The sequence below is a fragment of the Nematostella vectensis genome, chromosome 3, assembly GCF_932526225.1.
Source record: "Nematostella vectensis chromosome 3, jaNemVect1.1, whole genome shotgun sequence".
NCBI classification, from domain to species: Eukaryota; Metazoa; Cnidaria; class Anthozoa; order Actiniaria; family Edwardsiidae; genus Nematostella; species Nematostella vectensis.
This window is the reverse complement of record NC_064036.1, coordinates 5,271,763-5,286,421: the sequence shown is the minus strand read 5'-3', so window position 1 is coordinate 5,286,421 and position 14,659 is coordinate 5,271,763. Positions and strand designations below refer to the sequence as shown.

Here is a 14,659-nt window from a genome sequence, read left to right as displayed (position 1 = left end):
GTTGTTACTTGGCTTTGGTCTTTTAGTTTAGGAGCTTTCTTTTCCTCCCTTTTTAAGCTTGCTTATGCAAAGTTTCAGCACGACAGACCTCTAGCCTATCTAATTTTGGGGTACTTTCATTTAGTAAATCGTATTGCGCTGAATTATTTGACTGAATCCTCACCCACACTCTCTGTGCGTGCTGTGATATTTTTTTGCGACTCAGAGCGAGGCATCCCATCCTTTAGTTTGATTTTTGGGAAAAACGGCGTCACAGCAGCGTTCGATCGTTTGATCGATAGACAAATGAATAATGACGGCCAAATATTGCTGTATTTCAGGCTTAAACAAAACAGACTTCAAATTGATAATTCAATTGAAGCGTTTGGAACCTGGTAGTTGAACGCTTATTACATTTCCCGCGCGAGAGGACGTATTTAAAAAAGCCTCGTAATTCTGCCCCTTAACAGTTTCACATCCGAATTCAAAAACCAACATTTTGTTTTCAAGTGTTTTTGATAATGATTTTTTATTACTTGTCTTTTGCAGCTTTAAGCTGTATTACAAGAAGTGTGCAGATTTTGTTTCTCTAGTGTAGCCATAAATTTGATACAATGTGTATTTTTTCAAGAGGTGGCAAATTGGCTACAAAAAGGGCATCGGTTGTGCCCTCTTTTGCGCTGTCACTCTTGTCAGCTGAAACATTTTTTTGTGAGTGAAATCATTTACAATCCTGTAAGATGGCAAAAGACTTACAAAACGATTATGAGCCATTTGTTTCCACCTGTGTAACGTACTTAGGTTGCGCAAACTATTGTGTCAATGAAAAGAAACATGCTCATTGTTTTTAACCAAAATATTACACTTTTATATTTATTTTTCATTATATTCTTTATGAACCCTACACCAGGTTATGAAAAAACTGTATCTACCTCGGTATCATATTTTTTTGTGAATTTACCTACTTATATTTTTTTATATTATTCGTATTATGCTTGACAATGGGTTGATATAAGAAGGGGAACAATGGCTTGATCGAAGATGGGACTTCATTTCGAATTCTCTTTACTCGTATTTTCGTATACCATATCTGCCTTCCATTTCAAAATGGCGCGCGCTAGTAAGGCGTTGTAGAAAAATGAAAATAACTAATTTTTCCTCGTAAAGTTTTTATTATTTTCTTACGGGATATTTCACTTTTCATCATAAAGTGTCACACAACTGAGATACACATTATTTGGGTTCCCATCGTTCTTCTCGAGCTAAGATCATAATCTTAACTATCCACCATGCAGTTTTTTTAGAGAATCAATGAGCTAATCTTGGTCATGATAATTGATCATTACAATTGATAGTCACAAAGTGACGGGTCACTTTTTGCAACCTTTCATAATTGATGGAACTAGTCGAATTTTATATGTTCATCTATCAAATGGTATTTGATAGAATGGATAGCAAAAGACGATAAAGGTATTTTAGTCAATATTCTGATAAAAGGTCGTCCGTGAAATAACGTTGATAGAGATGTCAATCCGCAAAATGCATAAGAAAATTTGTTCGTGTGTGATGTTCTAATTCCCTGTACCGTCTTGTAGTTATCGCTGGAGGTGTTATATAAGTTTTCCCATCATCGTTAATATGTCTCCGCAACAGCATTTGCAATCTAGAAAATCGACAAACCTTTTACAAGTTCATAGAAAAAACTCTGTTCTATTGCGTTTATGGAATAATGACAACAACATGCACAAAAACGGATAAAAACTTGTCAATGTAATATCATTGTTGTTGCTTGTTATGTTTTTTTTAAATCAAAGAAAAACGCATTTTCGCATATTTTATTTTAAAGTTTATTTATTTAATAATAGATATTTTAAAGTTTATTTTTCTCTTCGCTGAATCCAGTAACTCTTCGTATCTACCTTTTCAACACGGGCTAACTCTGCATACCGTCTCTTTTTATAATCCTATGATTCCTCCATCATTCTTTCTCGTATTTTTAATACAAATTTAAGATCCATTACCGAGTATTCCGTAAAGTCGAAATCACCCCCGGTGAAAGTCATATGATATAACTTTTTCATTGAGCTATGTCAATCGGTTTTGACCAATCGTAGCGCAGGTAATCCAGTGCATTTGTCGAATTTCAAGTACAATTGCTACATTTTTTTACGATTCGCAAAGGAATTAAGGGAAACCCTTGTTTTTGGGTTAAAAGAATAATTTAAATAATTAGTTAGGGAAAAAAAATTGAGGATATATGAAACACGAGGTACAAATAAACTTGAGAATAAAAAATATTGGAAGAACTTTTTTTTTCCTTTTGAAACATTCGTTTCCCTTTGTTCTCTCTTCGATCTCGCTCACACACGATGCCAATACCAATTTCCAAGACAACAGTTCTCTGATTAATATTAATCTCAGCAACTCAGCTTGTTGAAATCCCCCAGTCAGACATCACAAAAAGCATTCAAATCTTTGTCTTAGGTATAATTTGGTATTCGATACAGCGTTCCGGTATTTGACAGGTATTCTTAAATACTAGGCGACAGAGCCGGAAGGTTTATAAAGAAATGAAAATGAACTTTAAAGACTTTACTAAACATTTCGTATTCTAACAAATGATGTAGAATTACCGACGAGCTGGTGAAGTTTTTTTTATTATTTTAGGATTGATAACTCTCTTGGTATGGCTTTTGAGTTATAAAGATGGTTCGCAAACTCAAAGTACAGGTCTTTCTTTGGACTTTTGGACTCTACCTACAAGTTATAAATGGTAAGTGGAGTGACTATGATTTGTAATGAAAACGCTTCAATGTTTGTGGTAGAGTTAAATATATCAACTATACAGCTCCATATCTTGAATTATCTTTGCTTTTTTAGATTATATCGGGTCTAAAAGTTTTAAAGCAGTGAAGCACATTTACAGAAGAAGTTTGTTTCACTCTCCGAACAAGGGCAACTAGGTTGTTTTCTACTGATTTTAGAGATAAAAAACTGTTCTTTATCGTACTGCTGAACTGCTGAAAGACATATTGTTTATTCGCTAACTCATACAATATGATCTTTATTGACAATTTATTTTGATGTAACCTGATACTTTAAACTTCTTGAAAATATTTTTGAGAGCGGTGTTATGCAAAGCATTAATTATTTATAGTGTATAAATTTAAGTTAGCAAAGTCATCAATGAACATTTTAAGGAACTATATTAAAATATGTAAAGAATAAATCTCACGTTAAGTGCAAGTCTTAAATTTCGAGTAAATGTAACCTCGCCCGTACCTTAAAATACAAAACTCAGCAACCGGAATTTATACTATTGTATTTCTTTACATCCGTATTTAAAGAATAAACTTAGTGTCGTTTGACCTCAAACATTATTTTATTTAAATAAATACTGAAGTCATACATACCAATAAATTGAGAGTACGATTTTACAAATTTATGACACAAGTGATGATACTGTTAACAGAGCGTCTAAAAAAAGAACGCGAAAATAAGTCTGCATAAAGATTGTGTACACCACAAATAACGTAACATGTGCTATGTTGCCCATTGCCCATTGCATTATGAAGACCTTTAAGCTTGGATTTTGCACAATTTTTTTAAATTATGACCATTCCAAAACATATAGTCAACTAGAATACTAAAATAAGCATGAGCTACGTATATCAAATAAATCGAAATAAGCGAAATACAAGTAGTCTACTTACAACCGTCTTCCGTTAGTCCCTCTTTGCTCTGCTGAACTGGCTGACTCGATTATTTTTCGAACTTAGCTTTATCTCCGCTAATTCTAGCACTGCGTACATTTTTTTTGTATTTCACTGTAATTACATAATCCTATCAATGACTCTTCTTTTTTGTTTTGTTGTAAACAAAAGTTTTGTCTACATTTCTTAGATTGTTCATTTACTTACTTAGATGCTTACGTAACGGTCCAGCTAAGAGGTAACCGTGAAAATGCATGAAATGCAAAATGCGCACTGGCATGTAAAAATGTCTTTGTTAATACTAGAAATTTGATTGGCCGAGATTTTACCTAATGTTTCTTTAATTTTTTTTTGTTAGGGATTTTTTTTTTGTAATATGGCTTATTAGAGAAAGTTGATGTGAGGAACCTTGTTAAAATTAGAAGAGAAAAAACTATTGTCCCTGCTGGTTCAAAACAGAAAATCACCAATAAGATATATAAGGGGGCACATTTTCCACATAATTTCCTCGAAATCTCACTTTATTCTACATGTTCTTGCCAGTATGTTTTGGATAAGAAGATCCTATTTGGGGAAAGCTTTTTGCCACAGAACAATGGGACCTTGGTTCCTTCTTGCATGAATGATTACTTAAAATGTTTATGCGGGACAGTTCACAATGCGAAACACGTGCATTCCTTAATTTGTGCTACGAATTATTTTATAAAATAATTGAGATAGTACAGGCACTCTGATTGGTGGGATTGATCACTTTCATTACATGATGAAGGTCATGCGATGACGCAGCATAAAATCGTGTAAGGAGAATTCGTGCATCATCAGTCAACAACCCTGTGAGGTAGATAGGAAATTGCAAATAAGTCCAAATAGATGAACAATACGATGAAGTAAATATTGCTTGGAATTTGAAGCCAGTTTTTCAATCTGTTTTCTGCGCGTGCGCTGACGTGCACTGGAATGACGTCATGAGCGCGCGCTGTTGTAAAGTTATTTTTGTGTTCTGTCTTTTGCGTAGGATTGGTATAATTTTTTAAAAGAAATAAAACATTCTTTTTGTGCCTTCATTCTCTTTTCAAAGGTCTTACAATCTTAAAGGAAGAAACACTTAAAGGTTTGATTGTCATCGAAGAGACCCCAATAGGTAAGAAAACTTTACTTGAGGCTTGGGAAAACACTTGATCATTCTGTTTTGTATGCGGATGAAAGCTTGAATATCCTAGCAATATTCCTTAGGGTCTGAAATCCTCAAGAAGCCGGAAGTTTTGGTTTCTTTTCCTTAAATCATGGCCACTGAAAAATCCTAAAAAACAGGGGCCTATAAATCATCCTCAGCCAACCTCGAAAACCCAGGTGTCTTTGAACCCTCTATGAAAACCCAGGGGGCTTTGCACTCTCTATGAAAACCCAGGGACCTTTGAACCCTCCATGAAAACCCATGGACCTTTGAACCCTCCATGAAAACCCAGTGGACAGTGAACCTTCCATGAAAACCCAGTGGCCTATGAACCCTTCATGAAAACCCAGTGGCATTTGAACCCTCCATGAAAACCCAAGAACTTTGAACCCACCATAAAAACCCAGGTGTCTTTGAACCCTTCATGAAAACCCAGAGCCTTTGAACCCTCCATGAAAACCCAGGGGCGTTTGAACCCTCTATGAAAACCCAGTGGCCTTTGAGCCCTCCATGAAAACCCAAGAACTTTGAGCCCTCCATGAAAACCCAAGAACTTTGAACCCTCCATGAAAACCCAGTTGTCTTTGAACCCTCCATGAAAACCCAGGGCCTTTGAACCCTCCATGAAAACCCAGGGACCTTTGAACCCTCCATGAAATCCCAGTGGACTGTGAACCCTCCATGAAAACCCAGGGACCTTTAAACCCTCCATGAAAACCCATGGACCTTTGAACCCTCCATGAAAACCCATGGACCTTTGAACCCTCCATGAAAACCCATGGACCTTTGAACCCTACATGAAAACCCAGTGGACTGTGAACCCTCCATGAAAACCCAGTGACATTTGAACCCTCCATGAAAACCCAGGGACCTTTGAACCCTCCATGAAAACCCATTGACCTTTGAACCCTCCATGAAAACCCATAATTCTTTGAACCCTCCATGAAAACCCAGTGGACTGTGAACCCTCTATGAAAACCCAGGGACCTTTGAACCCTCCATGAAAACCCAGTGGACTGTGAACCCTCCATGAAAACCCATGGACCTTTGAACCCTCCATAAAAACCCAAGACCTTTGAACCCTCCATGAAAACCCAGGGACCTTTGAACCCTCCATGAAAATCCAGGGACCTTTTAACCCTCCATGAAAACCCAGTTGACTGTGAACCCTCAATGAAAACCCAGGGACCTTTGAACCCTCCATGAAAACCCATGGACCTTTGAACCCTCCATGAAAACCCATGGACCTTTGAACCCTCCATGAAAACCCATGGACCTTTGAACCCTCCATAAAAACCCAGTGGACTGTGAACCCTCCATGAAAACCCAGTGACCTTTGAACCCTCCATGAAAACCCAGGGACCTTTGAACCCTCCATGAAAACCCATTGACCTTTGAACCCTCCATGAAAACCCAGGGACCTTTGAACCCTCCATGAAAACCCATGGACCTTTGAACCCTCCATGGAAACCCATGGACCTTTGAACCCTCCATGAAAACCCATGGACCTTTGAACCCTTCATGGAAACCCATGGACCTTTGAACCCTCCATGAAAACCCAGTGGACTGTGAACCCTCCATGAAAACCCATGGACCTTCGAACCCTCCATGAGAACCCAGTGGCCTTTGAACCCTCCATGAAAACTCATGGACCTTTGAACCCTCCATGAAATCCCAGTGGACTGTGAACCCTCCATGAAAACCCAGTGACCTTTGAACCCTCCATGAAAACCCAGGGACCTTTGAACCCTCCATGAAAACCCATTGACCTTTGAACCCTCCATGAAAACCCAGGGACCTTTGAACCCTCCATGAAAACCCATGGACCTTTGAACCCTCCATGGAAACCCATGGACCTTTGAACCCTCCATGAAAACCCAGGGACCTTTGAACCCTCCATGAAAACCCATTGACCTTTGAACCCTCCATGAAAACCCATAATTCTTTGAACCCTCCATGAAAACCCAGTGGACTGTGAACCCTCTATGAAAACCCAGGGACCTTTGAACCCTCCATGAAAACCCAGTGGACTGTGAACCCTCCATGAAAACCCATGGACCTTTGAACCCTCCATAAAAACCCAAGACCTTTGAACCCTCCATGAAAACCCAGGGACCTTTGAACCCTCCATGAAAATCCAGGGACCTTTTAACCCTCCATGAAAACCCAGTTGACTGTGAGCCCTCAATGAAAACCCAGGGACCTTTGAACCCTCCATGAAAACCCATGGACCTTTGAACCCTCCATGAAAACCCATGGACCTTTGAACCCTCCATGAAAACCCATGGACCTTTGAACCCTCCATAAAAACCCAGTGGACTGTGAACCCTCCATGAAAACCCAGTGACCTTTGAACCCTCCATGAAAACCCAGGGACCTTTGAACCCTCCATGAAAACCCATTGACCTTTGAACCCTCCATGAAAACCCAGGGACCTTTGAACCCTCCATGAAAACCCATGGACCTTTGAACCCTCCATGGAAACCCATGGACCTTTGAACCCTCCATGAAAACCCATGGACCTTTGAACCCTTCATGGAAACCCATGGACCTTTGAACCCTCCATGAAAACCCAGTGGACTGTGAACCCTCCATGAAAACCCATGGACCTTCGAACCCTCCATGAGAACCCAGTGGCCTTTGAACCCTCCATGAAAACTCATGGACCTTTGAACCCTCCATGAAATCCCAGTGGACTGTGAACCCTCCATGAAAATCCAGCGGACTGTGAACCCTAATTGAAATCCCAGGGACCTTTGAACCCCCCATGAAAACCCAGTGGACTGTGAACCCTCCATGAAAACCCAGGTGTCTTTGAACCCTCTATGAAAACCCAGTGGCCTTTGAGCCCTTCATGAAAACCCATGAACTTTGAACCCTCCATGAAAACTCAGTGGACTGTGAACCCTCCATGAAAACCCAGTGGACTGTGAACCCTCCATGAAAACCCAGGGACCTTTGAACCCTCCATGAAAACCCAGGGACCTTTGAACCCTCCATGAAAACCCATGGACGTTTGAACCCTCCATGAAAACCCAGTGGACTGTGAACCCTCCATGAAAACCCAGGGACCTTTGAACCCTCCATGAAAACCCAGTGGACTGTGAACCCTCCATGAAAACCCAGTGGACTGTGAACCCTCCATGAAAACCCAGTGGACTGTTAACCCTCTATAAAAACCCAAGACCTTTGAACCCTCCATGAAAACCCAGTGGACTGTGAACCCTCCATGAAAACCCAGTGGACTGTGAACCCTCCATTGAAACCCAGGGGCTTTTGAACCCTCCAAGAAAACCCAGGTGTCTTTGAACCCTCTATGAAAACCCAGTGGCCTTTGAGCCCTTCATGAAAACCCATGACCTTTGAACCCTCCATGAAAACCCAGTGGACTGTGAACCCTCCATGAAAACCCAGGGACCTTTGAACCCTCCATGAAAACCCAGGGACCTTTGAACCCTCCATGAAAACCCAGGGACCTTTGAACCCTCCATGAAAACCCAGGGACCTTTGAACCCTTCATAAAAACCCAGTGGACTGTGAACCCTTCATGAAAACCCAGGGACCTTTGAACCCTCCATGAAAACCCAGCGGACTGTGAACCCTAATTGAAAACCCAGGGACCTTTGAACCCTCTATGAAAACCCAGTGGACTGTGAACCCTCAATGAAAACCCAGGGACCTTTGAACCCTCCATGAAAACCCATGGACCTTTGAACCCTCCATGAAAACCCATGGACCTTTGAACCCTCCATGAAAATCAGGTGGACAGTAAACCCTCCATGAAAACCCTGGGACCTTCGAACCCTCCATGAGAACCCAGTGGCCTTTGAACCCTCCTAGAAACGCAAGACCTTTGAACCCTCCATGAAAACCCAGGGACCTTTGAATCCTCCATGAAAACCCAGGGGCCTTTGAACCCTCCATGAAAACCTAGGGGCCTGTGAACCCTCCGCGAAAACACAGGGACTTTTGAACCCTCCATGTCATCCAGTGGCCTGTTAACCCTCTATAAAAACCCAGTTGCCTGTGAACCCTCCATGAAAACCCAGTGGATTGTGAACCCTCCATGAAAACCCAGTGGACTGTTAACCCTCTATAAAAACTCAGGGGCCTGTGAAATGAAAACCCAGAAGCCTAATTGAGCTATCCTAAAAAAAAGTAGCTATTTGCGATCTCGTAGAATAACCATTAATCTTTCGTCATCCTCGAGAATACAGGGGCCTTTGCCTCACGCTCAATAATTTACGTGTCATGCACTGCAGTTCCAGATTTATTGCTTTTACGTAACTTGTGCTTTCCATTACTATTTTATCTTTATTTCTTCCATTTATGATTTGAATAGGAACTGTCATCGCCAACGTCACCACCGACTCTACGGGGTTGTCATTCTCGCTTTCTGGTGGTGCTGATGTATTTGGTATTAATAATGTGACTGGGTCGATCTTTGTGAAAAGCAGACTCGATAGGGAGGTAAGAATACTTGAGAATTATTATCAATAGCGCACAGAGGGGTGGGGGTAGTAGTAAAGAGGTCCCAGGGTGGGTCTAGGATTTCTAGAAAGGAATGGGTGTGTATGTGCACAAATATAAAATTATAAATCAATGACAATGTAAAAAGAAAAACTCGTGGATTTCAGCTCTCATTTATTTTTTCAGCAATTTCAATCCGATTTCTATTTGAATTTTCATCAACGGAGCCGAATGAGCATTACTGTACCGTACCAATTAACCTCGATCCGATTACAGTTCTAAAATATGGGCTTTGACCAAGCCTTTCCCTCTTTTTCTTTTCAGATCATTGGAGGGAAAGTTGACGTAACAATAGAAGCTACCAAAACGATGCCATGTACACCTGAAACCTGCGTATGTATTTTGTAGGACAAATCATCGCTCTTTATTTCAGTGCCTATTCAGAATAAACTCTAAATTTACAACTGAGATTTGCTCTTTATACAGGCCAATGTCAAAGCTTGGTTCATCATTAGTGACATAAACGATAATACACCGCAGTTCTCAAGTCTACATTACTCCGTGAACATCAGCGAGGTGATAACAGCTAATCATTATTCATTCAGGGTTGTCTATATACTCCGGATTTGCTTATATTTTTTATATCTATAGTGCTCCATAAAAGCTAACTGTAACTGTACTTAGCATTAAAAGAAAATTAAAATTGAAAAAAGTGAATAAAACAATTTTTCTTTCTAAAAATTACATTTTTAAATGCGGTTTCAACATTCTGCGAGTTCTCGGCGAAAAGTTTCAACAGCCTAATCGCCCTCTGGCTTTCCGTCATTCAAACTTGAATCGCTTCCACTTTTTAATACTTTTTAATTATCGTCGCAAAGTGACAGGTCCATTCTTGTTTTATCTTTAAATGACATCATTCACAGAAATCTACATCGGGACTCTCAGTTTTAACTATGAGCGCAACAGATATGGATGCAGAAGAAATCAATCAACGTGTAAATTATGCAATAGTCAGCGGAAATGAGGTTGGTGCAAACGTGTTTTTTTTACTGCATGACTTTTTCCTCTCCAAAATCTTCAAGACCACGCCTTCTATTTTATGCTAACAACCTTTGAAAACGCTGCTTTCAAACAAGAAAAAAGGCTGTCTGAGAGCTTCACAGATTAAACTATTTTTCTTCAACAGGATGGCATTTTCGATATCGACTTTAATAAAGGCGTAATACGTCTTGCACGTGAACTAGACTTTGAGCAGATGACACAGTACAAGTTGAACATTAGTGCATCAGTAAGTAACAGAACCCTGTACATTCCTGACATCCGTACATCAGTAACACAGAACCCTGTACATTCCTGACATCCGTACATCAGTAACACAAAACCCTGTACATTCTTAATATAAGTGCATAAGTGCATCATCGCACTTTTGATAATTCCCGGGAACTTTTAACTGCACCGGAGTGTGCGTCTACAAAAGAGGTATAGTAATCTTTCCGTCTCTGATGACGAGATTATTGTTTTTGTCAATTAGAATCCTCTTACGAACGATACGGTGATACCGAAGAATGGATTATCGAATTGGACGATGGTGACGGTGAATGTACTGGATGCTGATGACCTACCAGTCAGATTCAACAATTACTCATACAGCGCAAGCATCCCCGAGAATGCAGCCATGGTCAGTGCTATAGGGAGTAACATTAATATGGGGCCCGTCAAGCACTCGGAGCAAAGACAAGCTTAAAAAATAGTCATCCATTAAAGAGGCGCACAATTTGAAAATAACTCCATACAGTATACGAAGCTTCCTACATTTTCTGATGCGAAGTGATAATCAGATTTTACCATTTTTTACATATTGGCGAAAGTCCTAAGGTCTCTTTCTCATTCTGTGAATGTATAGTTATATAAGTCTGAACTTAATTGCCAAGACTTAATTTTACTTCATATACAGGGCTCTGTGGTGATGCAAGTGCATGCGAAAGACTTGGACAAGTCAATCAACGCTCCCGTAACATATGCCATTGACAAGGGTAAGTGCAAGGAGAAGGAGAACAACTCTCTTACGTTTCTACCTGTCATCGTGTTTGTGTCTCATAGCAATGAGGCGACTTTTACGCTTTCATATTAAGCAAAATCATTTAGTTGGACTTGCTTGCTATTGCAGAAACAAACCCATTGCGAATGTTCAATATCGCCAACATCACGGGAGAGATAACACTCAATGGTTCGCTGGACAGGGAAACAATTGCTGAGTACAGACTACGAATACTTGTAAGAGGACCATAAAGAGGCATTTAGCAGAATCCTTTTTCATATGGCACATTCACATATTTTTTTTTTTCGTTTTATTTTTTGGACCCAAGGTTTTTAACATTGATATACAAATATATTCCCAAATGAATCGTGCAACAAAGAGCTTATATTTTAGTCGAAGAACAACATAAAAAAAGCGAGGATCTCATGAAAAAACACAAAAGCGGCTATTCCACTGACGCCTTAAACATTTTTTGTTTCGTATTTACCTTTTGCAGAAAATCGTGGAGAACTCAAAACCATTGAAAACAAAACTTAAACTACAAACCATGTTGTGCGTAGACACTTCGTTTGAATTTACCAATTCAATTTTATTAGGTTGTGTATTATCTTTAGCATCACGATGAAGGAATAATGCGTTTCCTGACCTGAATTTTTATATTGTTTCAGGCATATTGCACGATTTATCAAGATCACACGGAAGTTCTCATTACCGTGACAGATGTCAATGATAACATCCCTTTATTCACACTGCCCTCGTACAACACAACTGTTAACGAGAATGCAGCTATTGGCACATATGTCATTCAAGTCCAAGCAGAGGATATTGATCAGGTTTGTTGGTTTTATTACTTGCCCCATTTTCGTGCTAGCTTTTACATTGTTCCCCTCTTGAATCTTGTCTTTCACGGGGATCATCGTCGTATCTTTTAGGGTGTAAATTTGGATGAGCCTTGAATATCCTTTAGGGGTGAAAATAAGAATGCCCAGTGTTTTTCACCTCGGTGTCTTTTAGGGTGCTATTATAGCCATCGCTCATCTAACATGTAACTCAGGAAAGAGCGTTAAAACGTGTCAATCGGTGTTTTTAGATCACTTGAGTCAATTTTAAATAAACGTTTTTATTACAAATTATTAACGTTTGTTTGAGGTATCTTTTAGGGGGTTAATTCATGCCTAACCGCGCCCACTTTAGTATCTTTTAGAGTTAAAATATAAGGGTTGAAATATAACCAGACCACGCCCACTTTAGTATCTTTTAGGGTTGTTTTTTAAAAAAATCCCGACGATGATCACCGTCCGTTTGATATCGGAGTACCCCCCTGGGCTTTTTCCCTGCCACTCTTTTCTTGCGTGATGTATCACCTTGACGCCTGCGCATACGTTGCTTGCTTGCCTACTTGGTTCCCTGCATCAGTGCTTGTCATCCCGCCCAGATTGCGTATTCAATTGCCTTCTACCTTATAACAGGCGTGTAGTCAGGATTTACTGAAAGGGGTTACGCAGTCATAGATATTATCTGAAAAGTTTTAACATTTGAATATCCTTCAATAATAAATGACCTACTTTTATGCGCTCAAACAGGGGAGCTGGTAAGTGTGCGCACAGCAAAATACCTACGTACTTTACTGTCTGGCTTCACTTAAACAAAACTGATTATCATATTTTTTCTCGTTATTTGCTATAAGTGGTACTATGTCTTTATTTTTGAATGTCTGCCTTTAAGGGAGTGAATGCTAGCTTCATTTACGAAATTGCTTATGCCAGCCATGAGTTTGTCATTGGCGAACATTCAGGAATCATCATAGTAAATGGAACCCTTGATCGTGAAAAGAAAGACTTCTACAGTATAACCGTAAGTATACATAGAATCAAAAAGCCCAAACTGTCGTGATCTCGTACCAGAACAATTAATACAAGACTGCCCTGAAGAAGTCTTATTAAAGACGAAAATTTGGCAGAGTCGATTTCCAGTTTTTGGTGTACCGTAAGTATCCATGTATATATAAATGGAATAGCTAAACTATATAGTTATTATAAGCATCTAAGCCTACATGGAAATGGAGACGTCACCCATATCAAGGAATAGCTAATCTATATAGCTATTATAAGCATCTAAACCTACATGGAAACGGAGACTAGTTCATAGTTTTAGACACTCAAAATTGACATGGGTATGAGCTTTATTGTATAAACATGCAAATTAATATCCTGCAAGACTAAAATCAAGGAATGAGATAAAGAAGCCATGCTTTAATTATCTTAGACTTATAAAGCCCACTACTCATTGAGACTCCTTATTCCCCTCTAGGTGATTGCAAGAGAAACAGAAACAAGTGGTGGTTTCCATAGCAATGTCACCATAACGGTCATGCTTAGAGATGAGAACGACAACTCTCCGATCTTTTCTCGTGCGCTGTATTCTTCTCCCATTTACGAGAACGAACCACCAGGAACTTTCGTAATACAGGTGCAGCCACGATTCTTATTAGTATTAAATTTTATACCTTAATAAAATAACGACCTCCCATACAAAAACACCACCATGCAAACTCTTAACAATGATTTCTGAGAAGAATCAATGACCATCCAACTTGTGTTCAAGTTGTGGAACCTTATTTCCAGCAACGACAAAAAAAATGTTATACTTCCAGCCTTTTTACCGAACTGTCCAATACATTGTTTGTTAGTTCAAAGATGAATGATAATGGCGCAGAGGTTATTGCTTAATTTTCCCTAACATTATGTGCTTGCTTTATGGCGTTTAGTTATTAGCAAGATACTTAAATATAGCATACAAAAGTATGTTTTTGTTGATATAAAGTTAATGTAATGCTTTTCTTGTTTTAGTGATGATGTTTTTGATGTCTAATTATATTTAACAAAATTATCAAATGTTTATTATTTTGTAGGTATCGGCAAATGACTCCGATATAGGGTCTAACGCCATGGTATCATACGCCGTTCTTGCCGATGCCGAAGGTCATTATCAATATTTCAAAATAAACGCTAAAAACGGTACAATCACTACCTCAAGAAGACTGGATCGAGAGAATATCACGACCTTCAGACTCAGGGTGACTGCGAGTGATGGTGCACCCTTATCGACTATAAGGTATGACTGCTTTCTTTGCCTTTATATCTGGGGTCCGATGTCTAAAGGCTATTAGAAAAAAACACCAACCAACCAACCAACCAAACAAACAAACAAACGAGCGAACGAACGAACGAACGAACAGCTTCGAGTTTCGAGTGTATGCCTTAAGAGGGGACGAAGGACGAAGGG

The 14,659-nt window shown here is 39.5% G+C and overlaps 2 protein-coding genes across 5 annotated transcripts in view; one reads left to right on the top strand and one right to left on the bottom strand.

Moving 5' to 3' along the window:
• The window catches only part of LOC116618460, a 34,358-nt gene extending 30,440 nt beyond the window's left edge, over nt 1-3,918 (bottom strand). The window contains exon 1 of one of the 2 annotated variants that reach the window (XM_048725500.1): nt 3,693-3,918. The gene's annotated coding sequence lies outside the window, so the exon portion shown is untranslated. The remainder of the gene's footprint in view (nt 1-3,692) is intronic. The other variant, XM_048725499.1, reaches the window with a different exon arrangement.
• LOC5512789 (cadherin-23) overlaps nt 2,446-14,659 on the top strand; it is a 57,514-nt gene continuing 45,300 nt past the window's right edge. The window contains exons 1-15 of one of the 3 annotated variants that reach the window (XM_048725490.1): nt 2,446-2,504; nt 2,647-2,752; nt 4,771-4,833; nt 9,209-9,336; nt 9,661-9,729; nt 9,823-9,912; nt 10,260-10,361; nt 10,523-10,624; nt 10,868-11,014; nt 11,291-11,369; nt 11,504-11,610; nt 12,043-12,207; nt 13,100-13,228; nt 13,685-13,843; nt 14,286-14,488. In XM_048725490.1, the coding sequence (XP_048581447.1) occupies nt 2,686-2,752; nt 4,771-4,833; nt 9,209-9,336; nt 9,661-9,729; nt 9,823-9,912; nt 10,260-10,361; nt 10,523-10,624; nt 10,868-11,014; nt 11,291-11,369; nt 11,504-11,610; nt 12,043-12,207; nt 13,100-13,228; nt 13,685-13,843; nt 14,286-14,488 (1,610 nt within the window). In that variant the 5' untranslated portion in view covers nt 2,446-2,504; nt 2,647-2,685. The other 2 variants (XM_048725491.1, XM_048725489.1) reach the window with 2 other exon arrangements.